This window comes from Halyomorpha halys, unplaced genomic scaffold, assembly GCF_000696795.3.
Source record: "Halyomorpha halys isolate HHAL.00 unplaced genomic scaffold, Hhal_1.1 Scaffold51.1, whole genome shotgun sequence".
NCBI classification, from domain to species: Eukaryota; Metazoa; Arthropoda; class Insecta; order Hemiptera; family Pentatomidae; genus Halyomorpha; species Halyomorpha halys.
The window spans coordinates 233,360-255,760 of NW_027108122.1; the positions used below are offsets into that span (position 1 = coordinate 233,360).

At 31.5% G+C, this 22,401-nt stretch overlaps 1 protein-coding gene and 1 non-coding gene across 4 annotated transcripts in view; one reads left to right on the forward strand and one right to left on the reverse strand.

The window, feature by feature from the left end:
- Positions 1-22,401, reverse strand: part of LOC106691081 (uncharacterized) — a 597,463-nt gene that overhangs the window by 90,298 nt on the left and 484,764 nt on the right. For all 3 annotated transcript variants that reach the window (XM_067046502.1, XM_067046501.1, XM_067046500.1), the window contains exon 5: positions 6,778-7,809. In XM_067046502.1, coding sequence (XP_066902603.1) covers positions 6,778-7,783 — 1,006 coding nt within the window. In that variant the 5' untranslated portion in view covers positions 7,784-7,809. The remainder of the gene's footprint in view (positions 1-6,777; positions 7,810-22,401) is intronic.
- Positions 17,968-22,401, forward strand: part of LOC106691093 (uncharacterized) — an 8,406-nt gene continuing 3,972 nt past the window's right edge. Inside the window, exons 1-2 of the transcript XR_010843195.1 lie at positions 17,968-18,035; positions 20,090-20,211. This is a non-coding gene — a transcript (uncharacterized protein). The remainder of the gene's footprint in view (positions 18,036-20,089; positions 20,212-22,401) is intronic.

The following is a 22,401-nucleotide window of genomic DNA, read 5'->3' on the forward strand; positions in this document are numbered from 1 at the left end:
TACATACATAATATACGTTTCATCTTTCACTGTTATCAATCTGCTACCGTCTAATTCAATGATTTTTTTTTATAATGTTAAATTTTTTTTTTCTTTTTTTTTTTGAGACTGGTAATCTTTTAATAAATAATTCAAAACACTATCAATTATAGTCTCAAAACTTTTATTTCTTTTACACGTCCAACGTTTCGGCCAATTCGGCCATCCTCAGGGACAATCTACTCAATTCACTACGAAACATATAATTTAAACATTCCAAAAACTTCATACAGGCTATTCTGCCCAGGTCAAAACATTTATATCCAATAAGTCAAAAATCCATTAAAAACCACAGTCAAAATTATTTCTCTTTAAACACTATTAATCCACTTTTATCACTATTTGTTCACTATTATATTTGTTAGTTATTCACTATCAATATTTGTTTTTTAAACACTACTTATATATCTTCTTACATACATAATATACGTTTCATTTTTCACTGTTATCAATCTGCTACCGTCTAATTCAATGATTTTTTTGTTTATTTATATTTTTCTTTGCTGCTTACAGCCCCCGACCATCTTCTCCAATCAATATTTTTATTAGATTTTACATAATTCTTACATATATTTTACATAATTCTTACATATATTTTACTATTTTGACATATATTTTACTATGATTCTGTGTTTTACAATATAGTGTAATAAATGTAAAAAATATATAGTTTGTATAATTTTTGATTTTTTAACTTTCGTTATGCATTTTTTAGACTCATAAAACGAGTCGGACTATTAAAAAACCAAACCTCGTTGCCATGTCAGTCTGTCATAATTGTTTTGATAGTATACCCATATCACAAGTTACTTCCATATATATTTTTTCTGAACCGGCTACATAAGATGTTTATTAAAACTTTGTAGGAATTTAACGATATCGTAGAAAGCGCTAAAATCAAACGCTAAAATCCAAGAAGACCTTGGATTTTTTTTTATCACAAAATACATAAGTAATAGAATAAATGAGATGCCACTAATGACCCCCACAGTTAGTCAACTACTGAAAGCTACTGAAGAAAGTTTAACACAGTCTCGGTCAGTCCGTCCCTCCCTTGTACCCGTTGGTTGAGCGACATTATATATATATATGTTTATTTCACTAACATACTCGTAGATAGTGAAAATTCAAAATCTGAAATTTCAAAAAATTAAAAATCCTCCAGTCTGAAAATAACATAGTACCCACAGCTGACGATCAACACTGAATATTCATGCCCCCTCCATACTATCGGAGCATTTGCTTTGAAGCTAAAAAATTAATATTTAAACGCCTAGGATGGGATATGACAATACTATCGTTTTACAACTAAAACGTCATGCTCTTTGTTCTCGTCATCGTCCCTTGCTTTAATCAATATTACAATGTTTTTTTAATAAATATAACTAGAATGTTTCTTAGTAAATAAAAAATTAAAGTTAGTTATAATAAACTTTTAAAAATAATAAATAAAGAAGTGTCCTTTTTAATTAAAAATTGTTTATATTATTTTTAATCAGGCATGTAACACATCATTGAAGACGTGCTCAAATTAACGATGTATAGTTATAAAAATACTGCTAGGTTCCAGTGGAACTTGAACTGAAACATATTATGTTTGTTAACGAACCAATAATAATAATGCTATTCTCGGCTCCTAGACTATATGTAGAAGCTAAAGCTTCTTCCTTTGGTTAATTATACGCTCTTTGATTAAACCGCAGTCAAACCCCTAACAATAATACAAGTTAATTGGGACAAGCGGAGTGACGTCAATATGGTTTTACAAACAAAACGAAATGGCTGAAAAGTGGCTATGAGTATTAGTATTAAAATAATAATTTTTTTTATTACAATTTCAAACTCAGCACTCAAACTCAAAAATCTCACTCTTAAAAAAAAAAAATAATTCTCTTATCTTTTTTTCTTTTTTTTTAACCATATTCCAGTTACGCTTTTCTTACATTCAACCTTACTTTATAAGTCGTCCATCTTTCGTTGATAAGAGGAAAAGTAGAATGGGACAGATTTTGTTCTTGTTGGCAGACCTAATTACATCCCATATTCTAAAAATGGTTCTAGAATGATGTTATATCTCTAACCCACATGTATAACGCTGTACTCCGATTAAAATATTTACCTGACCCGTGGAAATTTTTGTACTATCAAAGTAAATCGCAGACCTCAAAAGCCACCAGAATTTAAAGTGAATCAAAGCTTTTTCATGAACACCGTTCATCCATCTCTCTTTCAGGCCGCTGATGTACCTCAGGGTACTATTCTTCGTCCTAATTTTTATACAGCTGACACATGTGTGTCATCAGTCAATAATAACCTATCCATTGTATTCCAAACCCTACAATCTCACATCACAACCCTTGAAAAATAGTATCAAAACTGGAGGGTAAAAATAATTTCTAATAAATCCCATTAAATGGCCTTTGCTCTTCGTGGTATACTTTTGATTTCCTGACCTAAAATATCTTTTAATAATACTCCACTTATTACTGATGCATAGATTCGTTACCTAAGACTATATCTGGACAAAAGACTAGCTTAGAACCCTCACACAAGACTGAAAAGTCGGGAAACCACTCGTCAATTTCAACTAACACCAGTGAGTGCTGCAATTACTAGACAAACGCACTAAACTTTGAACTTATTAAAAAAAACTCATTTATATGTCCATAATGAGGTCTATTTGGACTCATAAAGTTTGAGCATTGGAGCCATCGAATTCCATTTCTGTCCAATCCTTACAATCCAAAATCCATAATACTTTCTACTTTGCCTCAAATAAAGTCATCTATCAGGACCTCAATGTTCCATATATTGCAGATTGGGCAAGAGCCAGATACTAATCAAATAATAATAAACTCCCTAACCACCCAAACCCACTTGTTTCTCCCACGTGTTAATCTCTCTAGGCGACTGAAAGAAGTTCCAGAGCTTTTCCTCTAGAAATATGATCAGAGTTCTATGAAAGCGTAAATTGTCCACATGACTTCATCATGCTATTGTTTAACTTACATCACATTTACTAGCTGTATATATTGTTAATACAGTCGTAAATAATATAATAATAATAAATTGTTTTCTCACCTAGATTTTTCTTGTAATGGTTTCGATTTTATTGTCACTTTGGGAACCCAAAAAGAGATAATAATAATGATGATCCGAAAAGTGAGGCTTTCATTAATATTATTTATTTTTTTATATTTCGTTTTTCCCCATTGCGTACATTGCAGGTGAGAATCATGAACGCTTACGTCAAACTTATAAATGTGTCTCATAGTCGCTGAAAATATGTAATATAAAGAAAAATGAATTTAGGAGGCGAAAAATAAGCATTCGTAGGTTCTGCATGCAGTTTACATGCAATGTAAGTAATATCACTGCATCGGCTGGACTTCGTAGGAAGATCTCTAAAATGGTCAAAAGTTTTGAATCGTTAGTGGGATAGATGGAAAAGTGGATGGGGCGATTTTATTAAGCGTTGTATCATAGCTTTGGGTTTTGTCGGAGTTCATTTTGGTTCACTTCGCAGTAAATTAGTCAGGAATAAAATACTAAAACCTATTTGGGAGGGATCAAACAAACCACTACACTTTAAATCATCCAACTTATTCAAATGATTTTCTCAAACTAGAACGCGGTGAATCGAACTTGTAAACATTCAAAAACTGTTTTCGACCAATCCTTGTTTGTGAAAGAGATCCGTTTTAGAAGTTTATCACCAGTGTCCCTTAAGTAACATTGTGATCTAGTACTCTTGGAAGTAGTAAACAGTGATATTTTTCGTTGAAACTAGGTCAGATTTAAAAAAAAAAATCATGAAATTCTTGTTCCCCTTGAGTATAATATTTGAACATTTCGCTGATGATGAATATACTATTTATGAGGTTAAAAATAGATTTAATTTATTTTAAATACAAATAAAGCTTAGATAATTGCATTAATTGCTGAAATTTTGAATTTTGATTAAAATACCGGTCAACGCTATGACAAAATCTATGCCAAAATAACACATAAAATGATAGACATAAGAGAAATGTAAATATTACAGTTTAGACTATAAGAGCGTTGTGGAGGCTGTACAATTTTTAAGCTGGAAAATACAATGTGAATTGATCTCAATTGATACAACTAATAATTTAATTAACTACTAAAATGAAAATAAAATAATAATTATTAAAAAATAAATTTAATTAAATAAAAATAATTATTAAAATTATTGAATGGATTTCGAAGTGAATACTGCAAATTTAAAATTAGTGAATTAATATAATAATGAGAATAAAACAAGATGATACAGAATATGATAAAACTAAGGATCTAATAATATCTATTACTATTACATACACTGCTAATTTAAGTTGTAATATAATAAATAAATTATGTGGAGTTAAAAAAATACATGCAGATATGGTCAGTTGGTGAATCAAAATCAGTTATTGGGAATCATAGAAGTAAGATAATACCAGGTTAAATTTTTTTTTTTTTTTTATTTGTGGTTGATTGATTTATTCGTTTTTTTTGGTAAGCGATGAACTGATATGGTACGATATAGTTTAATGTACTTTTACAAAATTTATTTTTATAGGGTGTTTCGATAGATTTAATTTTTGTTCTAATATTTTTTAGATACATGATTTCTTTTCTAAATAAATTATTATCCATAAATTTTAAGATAATTATATAAAAATAAAATAGTTTAGGTGGTAAGTACCAACGATTTTAATATTTTTTCTTTTATTATTGCGGCGCGTCATTGTTCTTATTGTTCAATTTTTTAGATTTGCTAGTTTTGTTAAATGACTATCAGCTATTGTGTTCGTTTCTACAAAAGGAAACGTTTTATGCAACAAATGGAAGTTTTAGTAATATTATTTGATTTCTTGAGAGAAAAAAGTGGTGTACGTCATTCTGGTACCAACAAAATTTATTTTTGTTAAAAAAATTTATTTTATGTATTTTAAAAAAATATTAATCAATTACAGAGTGACTTCACTTCAAATGCTTTTAAATAATTTTGAAATCTTTCAACTGACAGGTGTTTACTAATAAAACTACAATTCCTTACCGATGTTTTTTTCATAACTTAACCCAAAGCAATGAATTCCAACGATAAATAAATTAATGTATGGGATGAACACTCCCACCCTACGACTTTGGGCAAAAGTTCGAAAATTAAGACCGTTTGAAAGTGAATTTCGAGGCAAATTAATAGTTTATTGATCTATTAATGCCCATTAATTAAAAATATAACTTCATATAAGTTAAATAATAGTTTTAAAAATAAGTTCTAATAAATCCTCTCATGGCCCACTGCAAAGGCTTAGGGTCCATAGACCACCGGTTGAATATCTCATGTGAAATACAAAAATAAAATTTAGAGGTCAGAATTAACGAAAACAAAATATTGATCTGTTAAATTGTTTCCCAAAAAATATATGATAAAAAAAATAATGAGTTGTTAACAATTATTTTTATTTTATACCAACAAATTCACAATTGTGCTTCTTCAACATCTCTTTCCCAAGTCTATGGATGCTTGATCATCTTTGTTGGAATAGAATTTTATTTATTTAAAGAATATTTTTTGTTGAGACAAGAAAAAAAAACTGAACAATACGCTTTTAACACTTGGGAGATTTAATACATATTCAGGTTTTAAATAATGTGAGTTGGAACAACAAACAAATTTAGTCTTAACGTAGCTTAATGGAAACCCCACTAAAGAGGTTTTCGATAAATATTCATAAAGGAAAATCGGCAGTTGACGGGAAGTGTTGAGCTCCTGCTTATCCCTTCCTGTCATCCTCAACTAATTAGCGACTACTCAATTCGAAATCCAGGCGATTATCACTTCACACCTTTAGATATCCATTATTTTTTATTGTAAATCGTTCTTTATTTTCAAAAGAATTTCCAGTTCAAAGGATGAGATAGAATTATTTTCCATGATTTCTCATAATAATACTGACAACAGAAACTATTTTCTTATATCTTGCATATTTTATAGCCCGTTAGTCAGAAATTGTGGACACTTTGCACGATGTATCTATGGGAGATCCATGGACAATCTCGAGACATTTCATATAGGCTGCTTTCTGAGACAGTAGCCAAACCTCCATACTAGAAAACGCTATGTGGATTTTGGTTTCAGAAACATCGACTAGCGATTTGTTTATGGTCACGGGTAGAAGAAGAAGCATATACAGACATGCTTGTGGTTTTTGACTTCAAGTATAATCTATTTACTTTTATTAACTTTTTTTGGAATCTCCGATTTTACATTTTGAACGTAGTTAATATATAACCGTTGTACAAGAAACAGTGAATACTTACCTAGTACTGAATCTAAGACCCTCCATGGATAGTAGCAGAACTTTTTTACTGTTTTAAAATTATAAAAGTAATTTGGAATTTTTTAGAACTTTAATTCGGAACACTGTCATGATTAAATTACAGCGCTAACAGTAATGAATCCTGATTATGGTATTAAATTGTACTTAGAAAAGTATAATTGATTGTATGGACTTTCGTTAAAATATAAATATAAAATATGATATAATTTATGGAATTCGGATATGAAGGAGAAGGATACAGATTGAGCCCTATCCTTGTATTCCCTTTCCTCCCACCGAGCCTATATTTTATATTAATTGTTAAAGTAGAAATATGTTGTTAAGCAAAATTCCTATATTGTTTTGTCAAACAAATTATTGAGTTATAGTATAATATATAATATAATACCTGGCAGAGGAATGTCGACACTCCCCCTCGGGCTGCGGTTGTCCTGGAGGCTGCCCGATCCGATGCTCCCCCTGGGGCTCCTCATGGAGGGGCTCTCCTGAAGAGGCAGGCTGTTTCTCGGACTTCGGTTGAAGGTCGTATCCGATGCGATGCTTCCTCGAGGGCTCTTGTTGGGCTCTGGAACAAGACTTCCCCTTGGACTCCTGTTGGCTTCAGGAACTATACTCCCCCTTGGGCTTCTGTTCGTGTCCGGTGCTATACTGCCTCGAGGGCTTCGGTTCGGGTCAGGAGCTATACTTCCCCTCGGGCTGCGGTTGGTATCAGGAACTACACATATACTGCCTCTAGGGCTGCGGCCCGGGTCAGGCGCGATGCTGCCCCTAGGGCTCCTACTAGGACTCACATCGGGCACGAGGCTGTTCCTGTGACTTCTCGAAGGACTGACATCAGGCACCAAACTGTTGCGGGCACTTCGATTGTATTCCGGCACAAGGCTGTTCCTAGGACTTCGGTTAAAATCATCTGGAAGTAGAGACGTCCTCGACCTGCTGAATAGCTCAGCATCAGGACACAGACTGCCTCTAGGAGATCTAGAGAATCCTTGAGGTTCCTGGAGAAGGTTGGCTCTCGATCCCCTGGTGTCTGGGATGATACTGTTCCTCGGGCTGCGGTTGAAGTCGGGCACCAGGCTGCCCCTCGGACTCCTGTTGAAGATTTCAGGTGTAAGGCTCCTGCGGGGTGTCCTATCAACATCCGGTACAAGGCTGTTCCGTGGGCTACGGTCGTACTCCTCAATTTCTTGCTCTGAGTCATCATCAGCCGCTGTAACCGTCACAAACTCGGTTGGTGAAGTATCCTCCGGCACAGCAATGGACGCACGCCTCTGTCTCTGCTCGCCCGCAGAGGTCGGGATCGTGCTCGGCCTTCTGTTGTTGTTACGGTGTGGAGAAGTGGCGGCGCTCCGGGAGGCTCGACGCCTCCGTGATGAGGCCGTCCTGTGGATCATGCCCACCTTACAACTTCACTTTCCACCTGTAACAAACAAATATATCACATAAATAGTTGGCGTTAAACAGGAAACTTTCCTAGAACATTTCAAATAGTAGTAACAAAAACATGAATTTTAAAAATATAAAATGAAAAATTATCTGTAAAAAAATATATGTATACATCCATATAAATATATAATTTATATTTCTTATATAAATATCGTCTAATAAAGAATTATACGAAAGAAATAAAGAAATTGTTGTGTCATATTTTTTTTTTAATTGTATAAGACAAAAATATATATAATCTTTGGAAATAATAAATTTTCAAAATTAGAAATTTCTATTCAAAACGATAGAATAGGAAGCTTGGTCTAAGGGCTTTTCTAAGGTATACATGTTGTTTGTTACAAGAAGCCTTAGAGTTGATTCGGAATGGAATTGCAAAGGACCTAAGGTATCCGTTCTGATTTGTAGCAAGAGAAGGGGTATTCCCAAGGGAGCTCTATGTTTTACCCCGTAGGGATTCAGATGAAATCTATATTTGCTTTTCTCTTCTCTTCCCTCCTTTTTGCCTGCTTTTTCATTATATCCCCTTTTTATCTCTTTAACTCAAATAGGATCGATTTTTTCCCTGTCAGTTACTAGAAGGATTTACAACATTCTTGAAAATCATATCATCTTTTGTTTATAAGTCAGGAAGTAGTAAAATATTATGGGACAGCAAAATGAATTAGATTCAATTCTTTACAACTTGAAAATCGGATTATAATAAGGATTTATTATTTTTCTTTAATCCCTTAGATTCAACTTATTACTAAATTATTTTCCTAAAACATACCTAATGAATTTATATAAAAATTTACTTAACGGTACTTAACGGTAATTTACTCGATATGACTCTGAAGTAACTGCAACAATGTATCTAAAATAATTTGGATGAAATGTCCAATAAACACCTACTTTTCGGCTATAACATATGTTAATGTTCAAAGGTTCGACTTTTTATTAATTTTATTTCCATAATTAAAAAAAAATAAAATGAAATGATTTATTTTCAAACCCATTTAAATTAATTTTTAATTAAATATTATTTCTTTATAAATAAGCGGAAGTGCATTCCTTTACATGTTTCTGCTATTACTAGAACATCGTACACAACTAATACTAACTACTTTAACATTATTCTGGCACAGTATACTGTTGATGGTTGTCGTATGCTCGTATCCATTGCTCCCTATATGCAGTTACGTATGGATATAGCATATTCTTTCAAAACATATCGAGTTGCCAGCTGCGATTTACACCATCCTGGATCTTTATACGACACCAAGGAACTCAACCGATATAATTGTAATTAGATTGTACATCGTATTCAGTGTGGAGAATTATGTTCAGTATTAAGAATGTAATAGTATTAATATTTAATTATTTTACTGTAAGCTCATGAGATTTAAAAAAAAAATAGGAGATTTTAAAAATTAGTTTTAGATGATTTTTTGTTTCTTTGACGTCTTTTTATTTAAATTATTTTCTTCACTTTTTTTTTCATCACAAGCCGACCAGCAAGAACCACGCGAATATCGTTTTTGATTTATCCTCACATCTTTTATCTTCCTTCTACCCCTTCATCCTCCTGGACTGTCCTCCCGCCCTTCCTCAGTCCATTTTCTCTCTCGTCTCTCCTTCTTCCCAACAAGAACATCAAGCTCTTTTAGTTTATTCCCAAAATGCTCTCTATCCAAGCAGTCTTTAATCACTATTGTTATTCTACGCAGTTCCTGTTTCATTTGTTTTACATATCCCCCAATACTTTTATAGCTCCAGATTTTGTTGTAAATTTTCTTATTTAGCCTCTAATTTTTCATTCTGACCATGTTCCCGTAAAATCTCAGTCTCCTGATCCTCATGACTGTTTCCAGGTCTTCCAAATTCCTATATATTTCCTCACTGAATTTTCTCCTGCACCCCTGTTGTGTTATTTTTGATCCGTGAATCTTCCTCAGAATTTTCCTCTCAATCTTCAGGACCCTCTCTAGACTCGGATGGCTGACTGTTTCCATCCCATGCAGTATCACTGGCCTTACTACTGTACTGTAGTGTCTTATTTATGAATTGGAGGACAAATTCTTCTTTTTGTAGACGTTTATGGTGGCTCAGTTCAGTCTTTCCAGTTTGGCTATTCTTTCTTCTATGGATGCCCTATCTGAACCGTTGCTACAGATTATCTCTCCGAGTATTTAAATTTGTTTGATACTTTCACCTGCCCATAATCTGTGTTAAACATCTTCTTGCTGTTATCCATCTTTTCATACGAGATCTGTAGTCCCGTTTTCTTGACTATTTCTTAACTTTATTGGTAATATGATATTTTTTTTATATAAGCCTTATTCTTACAGGAAGCTCTTACCACACATACGAGTAGTAATATGGTGAAATAAATATACTTTCTGACTCTATTATATATATATATTCTATCTCTATTTTTCTCATTGTACATAAGTGTATAATATATCTTGAAATATAACTGACTGTTTTTTTTTTAAATAGTCATTCATGATTTGTTTTATTTGGAATATGGAATCCAATCAAAATAGTTTCCTTCTTTTCAACAGGGTTGAATATTTAACGAAGGTTTACTAAGGCGCTATCCAGTGGAAAAACGCTTAGTTAATAGAAGGAGGGATTTCCATGCCTTAATGGAGGGAGGTGTTGGGCGATTACCGCTAAATCCTTGATAAAAAATTCAGCCTCCGACAGTGGCCCGACTTAAAAAAGGACCCTTTGAAAAAAAGGCTCGTGTAGAACATGGAAGGGAAATTAAAATGCCCTTAGTGAAATCCAAAAAGGCATTTAACCGGGAGCTGTTTTGGACTAACTGAGTTATACACACAATTTGCCCCACTGAAACCGCCACGTAATCCCATTGCTTTATTTGTTCTCTCCAGCCCAGTTCAGTTTAGAGGTCTGATGAATAGGTCAGAATATTTTCATCATAGTCTCGTATTAAGTATGTTCGTTTAAAGTCAAATTAGACACAGCCTTGCGTCCAACACTTTGAAGTGAAATGTTTCCAGTTAAAAATCCGAATGTGCAATGTCTTTGAAGCTTGAAGCTTCCGTAATAAATAAATTGAACTTCATGATGCAGTTTGTGAACAACCGGGTTTTTGAATTGTAATTGTTATCAAATAATAACTTAATTGATAGTCATTAGTTTGTTTAAAGCAATATGTCTTCTTTTCTATACTTCTTTATTTTAATTTTCAGTAAATACTGATAAAAATGTATATCCAAAAAGCATATTCTAAAGTTAGAAGTGACAATTAGATATTTTATTTACCACATTCAGTAGTAAAAAATTCAGTAATGATAATAATTTGAGTAAAATCAAATATTTAAGTAGCAAAGGATAAGAAATAAAAAAAAAAATGCAATTGATTTTTCTGTAGAGCCCTAACGATTGCCAACTTTTTTTGGGCCAGTGCCCATTTTCAACGATTGGCTCCTAATTGAACGATACTATATTTTATACATTGAGTGCTGTTTTAGATAGAAGTGTTAAAGATGATAATGTTATGAAGAATTGGAAAGAAATCCTTTTAAATTATTTCGATTCCCTTAAGTCCCAGATATGCCACTGTCTTCCGTACTATATTCGTATCATGAAGAATCAATAGATATTCTGCATTGACTTGTTATTTACATTTTGTAAAAAAAAAAAATGTTTAAAAAAATGTAATGCACATGTGCTTGTGTTAATAATAGTGGCAAAACTCAAGTCATCCTCTCCTTTCCGTTTTAGAAACAGTTTTTTTTTTTTTTTTTAATTATTTGAAGGCTTCAACAATTCGTAGGTCATTACTGCTTTAATTTTCGAATTCGCAAAGGATAGACTTCTAATTCTGAACTCGTAGACTGTGCACTCAGGGAGCTGAGTGTTATTGCAACATGGGAACCTGTGGTAAAATTTGATTGTTTTTTATAGCAACGTTTGGAGTAATTGATAAACTCAAAATGTTTATCCGAAGTCTGCTTATTATCTTGCCAATTGGAATGGAGGTCTGCTGGTAAATCATATAAACATTTGAGGGAGTCGTATGTACCGTATTCACTTAAAATGTGGTGAACGGTAAGTCACGTTCCGCAAATCTTGCTTACTGGCGCGTCAAAATTACCTCAAATATCTTCTATCATCTTTTATCAACTATTACAAATAAATGAATATTTGCAAACACGAGATTATTTCTCATATAACTTTGATTTCTCGTGAAAGTAAAAAACCTTACATTTCATCCCTCTTAAACTAATAATTTAAGAAAAGTTAACTTCCGTGATAGTTGGGATGGAGGTGTTTACTCAATCCAGCAGTTTGAGTTGGCCAATAGAAGAGTGTAGTCAATGGAAGCCATTCGTTGAGGGCTACTCATCCATCAACAGCTCTTCTGATTGATGGCTGGTACAGCCCGCTTCTAATCCACTGTCGACTCTGGTACAACAATATAAAAATACAAAAAGTTTATTTTATAAATCCTGTATAAAGTATCTTCTTATCGAATTGTTTCCCCAATTATCAGTTGTTACCATTATCAGTGGCTCCCATTAATTATTTTGACTTTTCAAGCAGGATTCCAGTTAATTTATCAAGGTAGTAAATTGTCACTTTCGACACTGAGCGAAGAAGCATCTCGTTAAAAATTAAAATAAGAAAAATCCATGTATCACTACAACCTATGAAGGCACTGGGGTTCAGTTGCACATTGAGGTGATATAGTACAACAGCCGGGAATAAAAAATGGCGGCTGTTTCAAAACCTTAAAAAAACATTAATTTTGCATTCGGAGCACTATATCTTAAAAACTAACAACACTAGAAAATCTAAGAGAACATTATTTAAAGAACAGTAAATTTACTGAAATATTAGCTCTAAAAGAACTATTTACGTCCAATAGTTCTTGAGCTATAGCTTTTTAAAAAGCAAAATTTCTTAAAAATCTACTGAAAGATTAGCAGTCAGTAGATTTTCATTTGCCAAATTTATATTCATATGTGAATATTATAAAGACGATAATAAGTGTTATTACACGAATAATATTATAATAAGTGTTACCCCTACGAAGATAAGTGTTATAAACTATTTTATAGAAAATTAAATTTTATTCCAACAACTAGAAATTAACATTTTGTGAGATTATTTTGTCAAATATAATAAAAACTATTACTCCTACAAAGATAAACATAATTAACTATTTTGTAGTAAATTTAACTAGATTTAATTTGAGCGCTGGCCGACATCTGTATGTCCAATGGTTTCTGAAATGAAGTTTTTCATAAATCAAACTTATTGTCCGAACAACTATAAATTAATTTTTCAAAAAAGATTATCAGAGAGAATCTACTTGCAGACTCGCCTTAATGATTTATAGCAATACCTTACAGTACAAGAGCCCAAGAGGAGAAAAAAGACAGTTATCTCACCCCAATTTTTGATTACTTTACTAAAATCTATGTATAATTACTAGTCAAAATTCATGGGTCTGCCAAGTATAGGTGGAGGGGAATAAAAAATGGCGGCTGTTTCAAAGCGATAAACAAAACTAATTTTTCATTCGGAGCTCTATATCTCAAAAAGTAAGAACACAAGAAAACCTAAGAGAACATTATTTAAAGAAGAGTTAATTTACTGAAATATCTCTAGATCCATAAGACGCACATATGTCTGCCAACACTCAAAATAAAGGAAATTTAGCTTACTATAAAGCAGTTTATAACACTTATCTTCGTAGGAGTAGTAGTCTGTATAATATTCAGATATGAATATAAATTTGGCAAATGAAAATTTGTCCGAACAACTATAAATCAATTTATTTTAGCAAATTTCATAAAAACTACTACTCCTACGAAGATATACATCATACACTACTTTATAGCTCATTAAACTAGCTTTAATTTGAGTGAAATAGACATCTATATGTCAAATGGTTTTTGAGATATAAATTTTTCAAAATAAATCCATTAACTACTATCTTTCAGTACGTCCAGTACAACATTTTTCTGAAATGTTGCTTTTTATAAAGCTATATCTCGAAAACTATTTAACTTAAATGACTCTATTAGGTCTCATATTTTAGAAAATTTACTCTTCTTTAATTGACGTTCTCTTAGGTTTTCTTGTGCTGTTCCTACTTTTTAAGATATAGAGCTCCGAATGAAATTTTTTTTTTTTTTAATCTCTTTGAAACAGTCCCCATTTTTTATTCCCCCTACCTATACTTGGCAGACTCATCAATTTTGGCTAGTAATTATACCTAGTTTTCATTAAAGTAATCAAAAATTGGGGTGAGATAACTGCCTTTTTTCTCCTCTTGGGCTCTTGTACTAATACTTTTTCATGATCACGCTCAACCGCCAGGTTTTTCTCTATTCAAAGCTCCCACTTAGACGATAATGGGCTCCGATCCAACGGATTCTCTTGATTACTGATGGCTTCAGTAACGATAAATAATTATCTACCGCTGCCAAATTTGAAGCTGAGTCCACAAGTTAGTAGTACAGCACCCTTGAGCTAGCTTTATAATAAACAGTATTTTTGATGTATTTTGTTATATAAATAGATCGCTCTATCTGTTTTTTATTTTTTTCAAAAATTCTATTATTTTAAAAATACAAACTGTCTTTTTTTTGTACATATAACAACACTCTTACGTTTGTATTTTTGCAGTTATTTTCATGTTGAACAATATGATTTTGAGTTTTTTAGATGTTTCCCCAATGTATATGAATTCAATTTTTTAGTATTGTACATCCCCAAATTGATATCATAGTGATCATACGTACTGAATGTTTCGGTTATTTTTTTTTTAGTTGATTCCAGTAAGTAATTTTTTTACAGAATTTTATTGATTGTTTATTAACTTTATTGCATTCATTGTTCTACCGGTATGTATATGTTTATGTATTAATTCATGCGTATTGCTTTGTGTATCTTAATAATAAGTGATTGTGGTTTCATATTTTTTTTTTCTTTTTATAATTTGTTCCTTTATCATTATCACTCTTATTGCTGTATCATAATTTCTTAATAAGTATGTTAGGGTATCCATTTTCTTTTAGTACATGGTACATTTATGTTTTAGTTTATTTTATTTACTTTTTTTTAAATAATTGTTTTACTGTATTTACTTTCCGTGTGTATATCATCCCTGCGTGTCTATGACCAATAAGACCTTGTAAATAAAAGTTAGGATGAATTAAAACGTGTACGTTTAAAATAAAAACTTGTATATTAATAATCTGTATACCACATCCAATTAGAGATTGCATCTCTAATTGCAGATTTTAAATTTATAACAAATATAGATATAATATATATTTATATAAATATATAAAAGAATTATTTGACTTTTTGCAGGTGTGTATACCGAATTCGAAACACTCCCAAATAATAAATTATGTTGGTAGGAAAAAATCCTTGGTCCAATGTGTCAAATAAATTTAATCTTAATAATTTTAACAAAAAGTCATATATTTACCAAGTTTGTTTCTCCAAAGTAATTCGTTCGCCTTTCCATCCCATCTATCACAATATATCAAAGAAAGCAGTTCTTTGATAAAGTAGCAAAGCGATTTTTTTTTTTTCCTTTCTTGTAAAAGGAAATAAATTTTCTTCGGCTTATTGTATTTTTTTTTTATATTGCCGAGTACGCTCCAAGTGGCAAATTCCTTTATGTCCACATCCTATGCTTCAGTATATTTAGGTATAAAACTATATCGTTTCTAAAGTTTTGTACCCATATTTATCTTCCCCCCCCCCCTTTCCGGTTATTTCTGACAAACGGGGGAGGGAGTTACCCACAGGTTACCACCCTATTCTAACCATGGGGGAAGGGATCAAGTTTTCATTTCATGGGACCGCCAAAGAAATAAAAGTCGACCTTCAGGCCGGATTCGAACCGGCACTGCTGCAGTTTCGAGGTTGCAAAGACCTACGTCTCTCTCAGCTACAGAAGATCCTTCATATATTTAATTCATATTTAATTAGAAACCCAATTATTTTTTACAGGGCCATTTTGCTGCTTTTTTTTATAGTGGCACATCTGGCAAAAAAGTTTTTATTTATTTTGTGTTTGAGGCATTCTATAGATTGTTCCATGGATTGAATTTAATTTGTAACATCTCTAACAGCTTTAGAAAAGTATGTAGGGCAACTTAACAAAGAATACAACTCCAGTTTACGGTACTATCTTTGGAATACGTTCATTATTTTTTTTGTCAGATGTACCACAATTCAAAAAAAGCAGTGAAAAGTTCTCAATGACCATTATGTGTATGTATAAAATCTTTTAACTCTTTCATAGGGTTACAGGAGGAGGGAAGGTAAAACTATAAATAAACAAAATTTAATTTTTTCATGTTTTTAAATTTTTTTAGGCCTTGAAAAATCAATTTAGTTTAGACCCCACTTGTTCTTGTTATGTTAATGATTTATTAATTATATCATAATTATAATGTTAAATATTTATATTCTTAATTTAAAACTCTTTTAAAATGAACTTGTTCATTAACTTTTCAACGTACCTTACTAGAATAGAAGAATCAGCTATAAAGAATAAACAATAAACGAAAGGCTTTATCGGTACAAGCACAATACAAAGTTTATACTTCTTATGTTCTTTCATAAATTATTCATTCACGCACTAAAGGAATCTTTTAATATATTCAGTAAATATTTCATACTATTGCCAGTATTTCTAGTCAGACATAGTAAAAACCGAGGAAGCAGTAAAGTGTATAGGACCCCGGTAATATTTCATCAGCGCCCATCATAACCTCACCAATCAGGAGAGTGCACAATCATTTTACAAAGGCGCTGCAACAGAATGATAAGGAACCTTGACTCCTTCAAGTGTTCTTTTGATGTCGGCCATTGTTTACCATTCTTTGGGCGCTGAGGACCTGCTAGGGAAATGGATGCTCGAATTGTGGCCTCCTATTGTCCAGATGACGTCGGCTTTTAGCTCGATTGCCGTCAGTTCTTAGGGGCTCGCTTCATCTTCCAGGCTATGCAATATTTCAAATTATACATCTATAAATTATACTGCTCAAATATATATGCTACTTTTTTCTTCTTTGATACACCTTTTTTTGTATCCTTGGAATATAAAGTTGTAATGTAAATAGTGTTCAAGACTCGATTTTCATTCCTTTTTTTTTTAGTGTTGTGAGTAAAATAAAATTCGTAGGTCTCAGTTCGGGTAAATAGAGTTTCTTTTGATTGAATTAATAAGGAAAATTGAGAAAAAAAATAGAAAAGAAGGGGAGGGGGTTAAAATAAAGATAAGGGAAAAAAGAGAATAAAACGAACCTGTTTTATTTTGACCGCACTCACCAACCATCTTCTCGTATAAGTCATCCACGGTCAACTATCCCTCATGATTACATAGCAGATTGTTACCGGTCCGGCCTCTGGTAGAGTGCTAGAACATAAGACTACCCCCAGCATACCTACACTAGTCTTAATTGTTTAATTCCATTAGGAAAACTTAAAATTCATTAGTTTCTCTTGGGATTGTCCAAAAAAAATAAATAAATCAATTGGACGAATTGCCAGTCTTGTTGCCATCCGGTAATACAAGCAACAGTGCGTTAGTGGAAAACTAATAAAAATTCCTGAGCTGAGTGCGCCAGACAACCAAGAACCAAAGGGTAGTACAATATCGACTTCACTAACAAAAGAAATTTTTTTAATATGAGAATTTCATTTTAAAATTCTTATACATGTTAAAATAAAAACAGAGGTGTCAATTGATGTTCAACCTATAGGTATATATTGGTTAAAACTAGTGAACTTTTCATCGAAAAAGATAAACGAGCTCTCAAAAACCAATGATTTGGAAAAAAGGATTAAATTAAATTGTTTTTATTTTTAAAAAAATAAATAAAAATGCGTTAATAAATGAAGCTTTTATTTTTATTGTTCTATTTAGTAAAACCCTGTTAAGACAATAAATATTATTAGCACACATATTATTTGAAGAATTTAGTTAAAAAATCACAGAAAACTACTTCAGTTTAATCCATGTCTATAATTACTGAGAAATCTAAACTTGTCTCAACTTTATTAATACTACTAAATAATATCTAATCAAAATTCTTAATATTCATTTTTTTTTAATTAATAGCTTCAAAAATCATGTGTTTCACATTGTCATATGTAATAACCGATAATTCTATACGCCGTCTGACCTGAAGATTCAGAATGTCTTATCAGGTAGTACAACGCTCTCTAAACTTTTTATTTTATTTGTAAAAACCATTCTTTTCATTCTGCACTGATAAGTAAAAAGGATTCGATTCCATTTTCTTGATTATTTCAGACGAAAAATAAAGTTCAAAAAATTCTTTATAAAAACTTACCTGTTCAATGCAATGTTAACTAGAATATTATCATAATATACAACTTAAATTCATTACACCAGTCGATAGAAAAATTTAAATAGAAAATAGACTTAAATCCTTTGTACTTTTCAGTACAGAATATTTTTTATTGTCAGGTTGTTCGCTATTCGGGTACGTCCAGGTATTTGGTGATTTTATTTCGTTCCAGATCGCTTTTTTTTTTTTGTTACTGTATTTTACACAGCTAATAAGTTGCATTGTGGTTTCTGTGGTTGTAGTGAGTAATATTTGAGGTGTCACGAGTGATAGTTCTATCCAGTAGGGCTGCAGTACAAGTGTAGTGCTAAAAAGTTAATGAATGAAAATTATGAAATTTAAAGGCGAGAGTGGTAAGAATTAAAGGCAGATAAATATCGGGATTAAGGAAGAGAAGAAGGTCATCTACATATTTTTTTTAATAAGGATGATGTCGACAGAAAAGAGTGGGATAATGGAATCAAGCAAAGTATTAAGGACAATAATAGAAAGATAGGTTTCCAGAGGAATTCCCATGGCCAGTGTTAAAATTTTGCCAAAAAACTGATCCTGGAAGGTAAGGTACCCGGATTTACAACAGATTTGAAAGGATTCAAGGTTAGAGAAACGTTCAAAAAAGTTTCAACTATAAAGAGGGCTTTGTCAATGGGGATATTAGTGAACAAGCTTTCTACTTCAAAAGAAACAAGGATGAAACGGTCCTAGATAATGAAAGGTAATAATAGATCGCGGAGGTGAAAGGAATTTTGACCATCATATGGATTATTATGATTGAGGACTTGCAAAGAGGAAAGCAATTATTTACCGAGTTTAACTGAGGAAAAATTGATATTGGAAGTGATAGTAAGGGGGGTGGGTTAGTATTAGGTTTGTGAATTTTAAAGTCTATAAAAATGGGGAGAAGTAAAATTATAGGAAATGAGTAAAATAACTTTATGTTTACTTCTTTTTTTATTATGCTACTTATATATTCAATTATACTCATAAACGTTATTATTCATATTTTTTTTTTATTACTTTTAAATAATTTCCAATTTGTACATGTATTTATTTATTTGATTTTTATTTCTATATTTCTTTCATCTCCTATTCTTAATTTTAATATTATTATATTTGCTGTATATTATTATATACAGTTTAAATATTCTTCTCCTTATTATCTATTATTTTCTTATGTTTATTGTTACTTTTTATTTCTATTTAATCATTAAGGTTGTTATCTCGTTTGGTTTTAGCTTGATGAAGGATTGAAATTCTTGCCAAAATGTTGACACTAATAAATAAGTTTTATTTATTTATTTTTTAATTCAAAACTTTATTTATTGATACATATTACAATCTGCCACAAAGTTGTTAGGCATTAGGTGATAGTAATGACTGATTTCACTCATAATAAAATAACATAAGAATAAAAATAAATAAATTTAAACAAGTACATAAAAATAAATAAAATCTCTCTCTAAATATTTATATACAGAAGGATTAATAAAGTGAACATAATCAAACTATGTACATGAAAAAGTTGATAAATAAAATAATAATAAAAAAAAAAAATAATCTCTAGTCACATTTACACTCTTATGTACAATATTTACACTATTGACCTGAGGATCCTCGAACCCTCTCTTTCCCCCAGTGTAAGGGGTACAGCAAAGCTCTTTGAGATCCAGTTTCTCTCACTGGGTCAATGGTAATGAGCCAGTGGAGGCTGAGCAAGTGCACTAAAGCCTCAATAAATGATAAGCTTTTACTAATTTGTGTTCATCACGAACACAAACCATCACGGGGTGCAGTCCATAATCTCCTCATACATGGTCAACAATTAACTCATTGTTATAATTATCTTCTTTTATCGGATTGTGAATAGATATTAATCTCTGCATTCCGCAGGACATGAGCATAACCTGGGAGGTGTTCCGGCGCTTTTTGGAAGAGAGTGGCATTAAATACGAAATTACGAAAATCCTTCACAAAATATGGGAAGAACCTGAGAAACCTCCGTTCTTAGGACAGTATCCTTTGAAAAAATTAATATAATTAACTAACTGACATAAGTAAGGTGGGATAGTTTAATTTTTTTTAATATTACTTACGAATGCACATAATAATATTTTTTAAAAACACACATTTTACACTCTATAAAATATAATTTAGAAAGATATTTAATGCCATTCATTTCTTCGTTATTTATGTTTATATTTATTTATTTTTTTATTCAATATTATGGGTTATAGTGGTGTATGTTTTATTTGAACTTTAGAGAATTATAATGGAAAAATAAGTTGAATTAAGTCGGTATCATAACTTACAATTCAACCAATTTAATTCGAACCGTAAAAATCCTGTTTTCATTATAATAAAGTATATAAGCGTTTAATTGGTTTAAACCAGGTCGTGTGCTTCTCGATTGCCCTTCTAGATTCTGAGATCTTAGTTTATTTTTTCCGCCATGAGTGGCCACTTTAACAAGATATAAACTTTCTTCTAGCTAATTTACTATGTTTTATGGAGTATTGATTCAGTAATTAATTTAATAAACGTAGAACCTTCTGGATGCTGTTATGGTAAAAGATTATCAGCTCACCCATTTTCCTCATTACGTTTTTGCCCAATTGGGCTGGGGTGCCTCATGCTCCTCTCTACTATTACAGAGTATCAGTACAGTAGTACTTTGATTTTTTTTTTTTCTATTAATTTTACACTATGGCTAACTCGATACAGTCCACTTACCAAGAGTTACCATTGTTGAATATAATTTCAAGATTGAGACAAGAATCGGAAATTTTTATTATTATTTGGAATTTATAAATTTCAAATATTATACAATACTACTGATATATTCATGGAAACAAATCTCATACTATTTTGTAAAGAGGAATAATTGTTAGCCAATAATGATTGAAAAAGCTATCTATTAGCATTATATTTGAGTTTTATTCCATGGCATATTGGAAGAGTGGAGGGAGTGTTCATTAAGACCGCTAATAATAATATTTTGATGTAACTGAAAATTTATATTTATACGAAACAAATAAAAATAGTTTAAGCATAAATATATCATTAACTATAACCATATAACCATGAATTAAAATGTTTGTTGGGCTTGCTATAAACGCTAACCATTTTAGCCTCGATTAGTACGTACTTTCTGGGTCGAAACGTCGGCAAAAATGAATTAATACTTAAATTTTTTTTTCTTCTTGACCGAAGCCTTGGCAATCTCCTTTAAAATTAATCAAATTGAGATATATATATATATATTTTTTTTGTGGGACTTAAGGATCATTTAATAATACAACTTTATTTATGCGACGTATCACAACTTAATATCAATTCTCTATTACAGTTCGTTCTATATTGGTATACTCCAACTAACTCTAGGATTGTTCCAGAACTATTTTTATCTATTTTAAAAAAAATACCCAACAAGTAAGACTTTTCGGATGATTTATTTACTGATTATGACCAAATCACCTCCTTGCACACCCTAGTAACAGAACTTCCTTACAAAGTAATCCATCCCTGGCCCTTCATGGGTTGTAGTGGTAAAGATTTAATTGTTTATGGTTCCACAATTCAAGTCGTCTCACTGTCACTCTCAACATGACCGTCAGTGGTACATGGAACTGACAGTTTATAGTTGTGGATACATTTGATTTTATTCAATGAAATTATTTAGTTGCTTAAATTAATTAATTGGTATCCAGGCTGAGTGTCAACATTCTTTATTATTTATTTAACAGTCCAACGTTTCGGTTGACTCGGCCATCCTCAAGGACAATCTAAAAATTAACTTTTAACTTTTACTATACATTAATTTTTAACAATTTTAACCAAAAAATTATTATTAATGATTTAATAAACCTAGAATATAAATTTACACATCTCATCCAAATATTTAAAAATGGTTTGCAGGCTATTCTGCCCAGGCCATTAATATCAGTCTAATTACCCTCTGAAACAATAAATTAATAGCCATATTAATAGATTATTAAGCTTGCCTTAGCTTATGTCTAGTTCACAATTTCATTAATTTTTAAATTATCACTTTCTTATCAAAAAACTTTAGCCTTCTATACATTTGAATTCAATTATTTAGTTGGTTCATTCAAACAATTTAGTATAGAAAATTTAGTTGGAGCTGCCAGCTAACAACTGGTTGATTAGCTAACCGTATAGATGTGAATAGCTAACCTTATAGA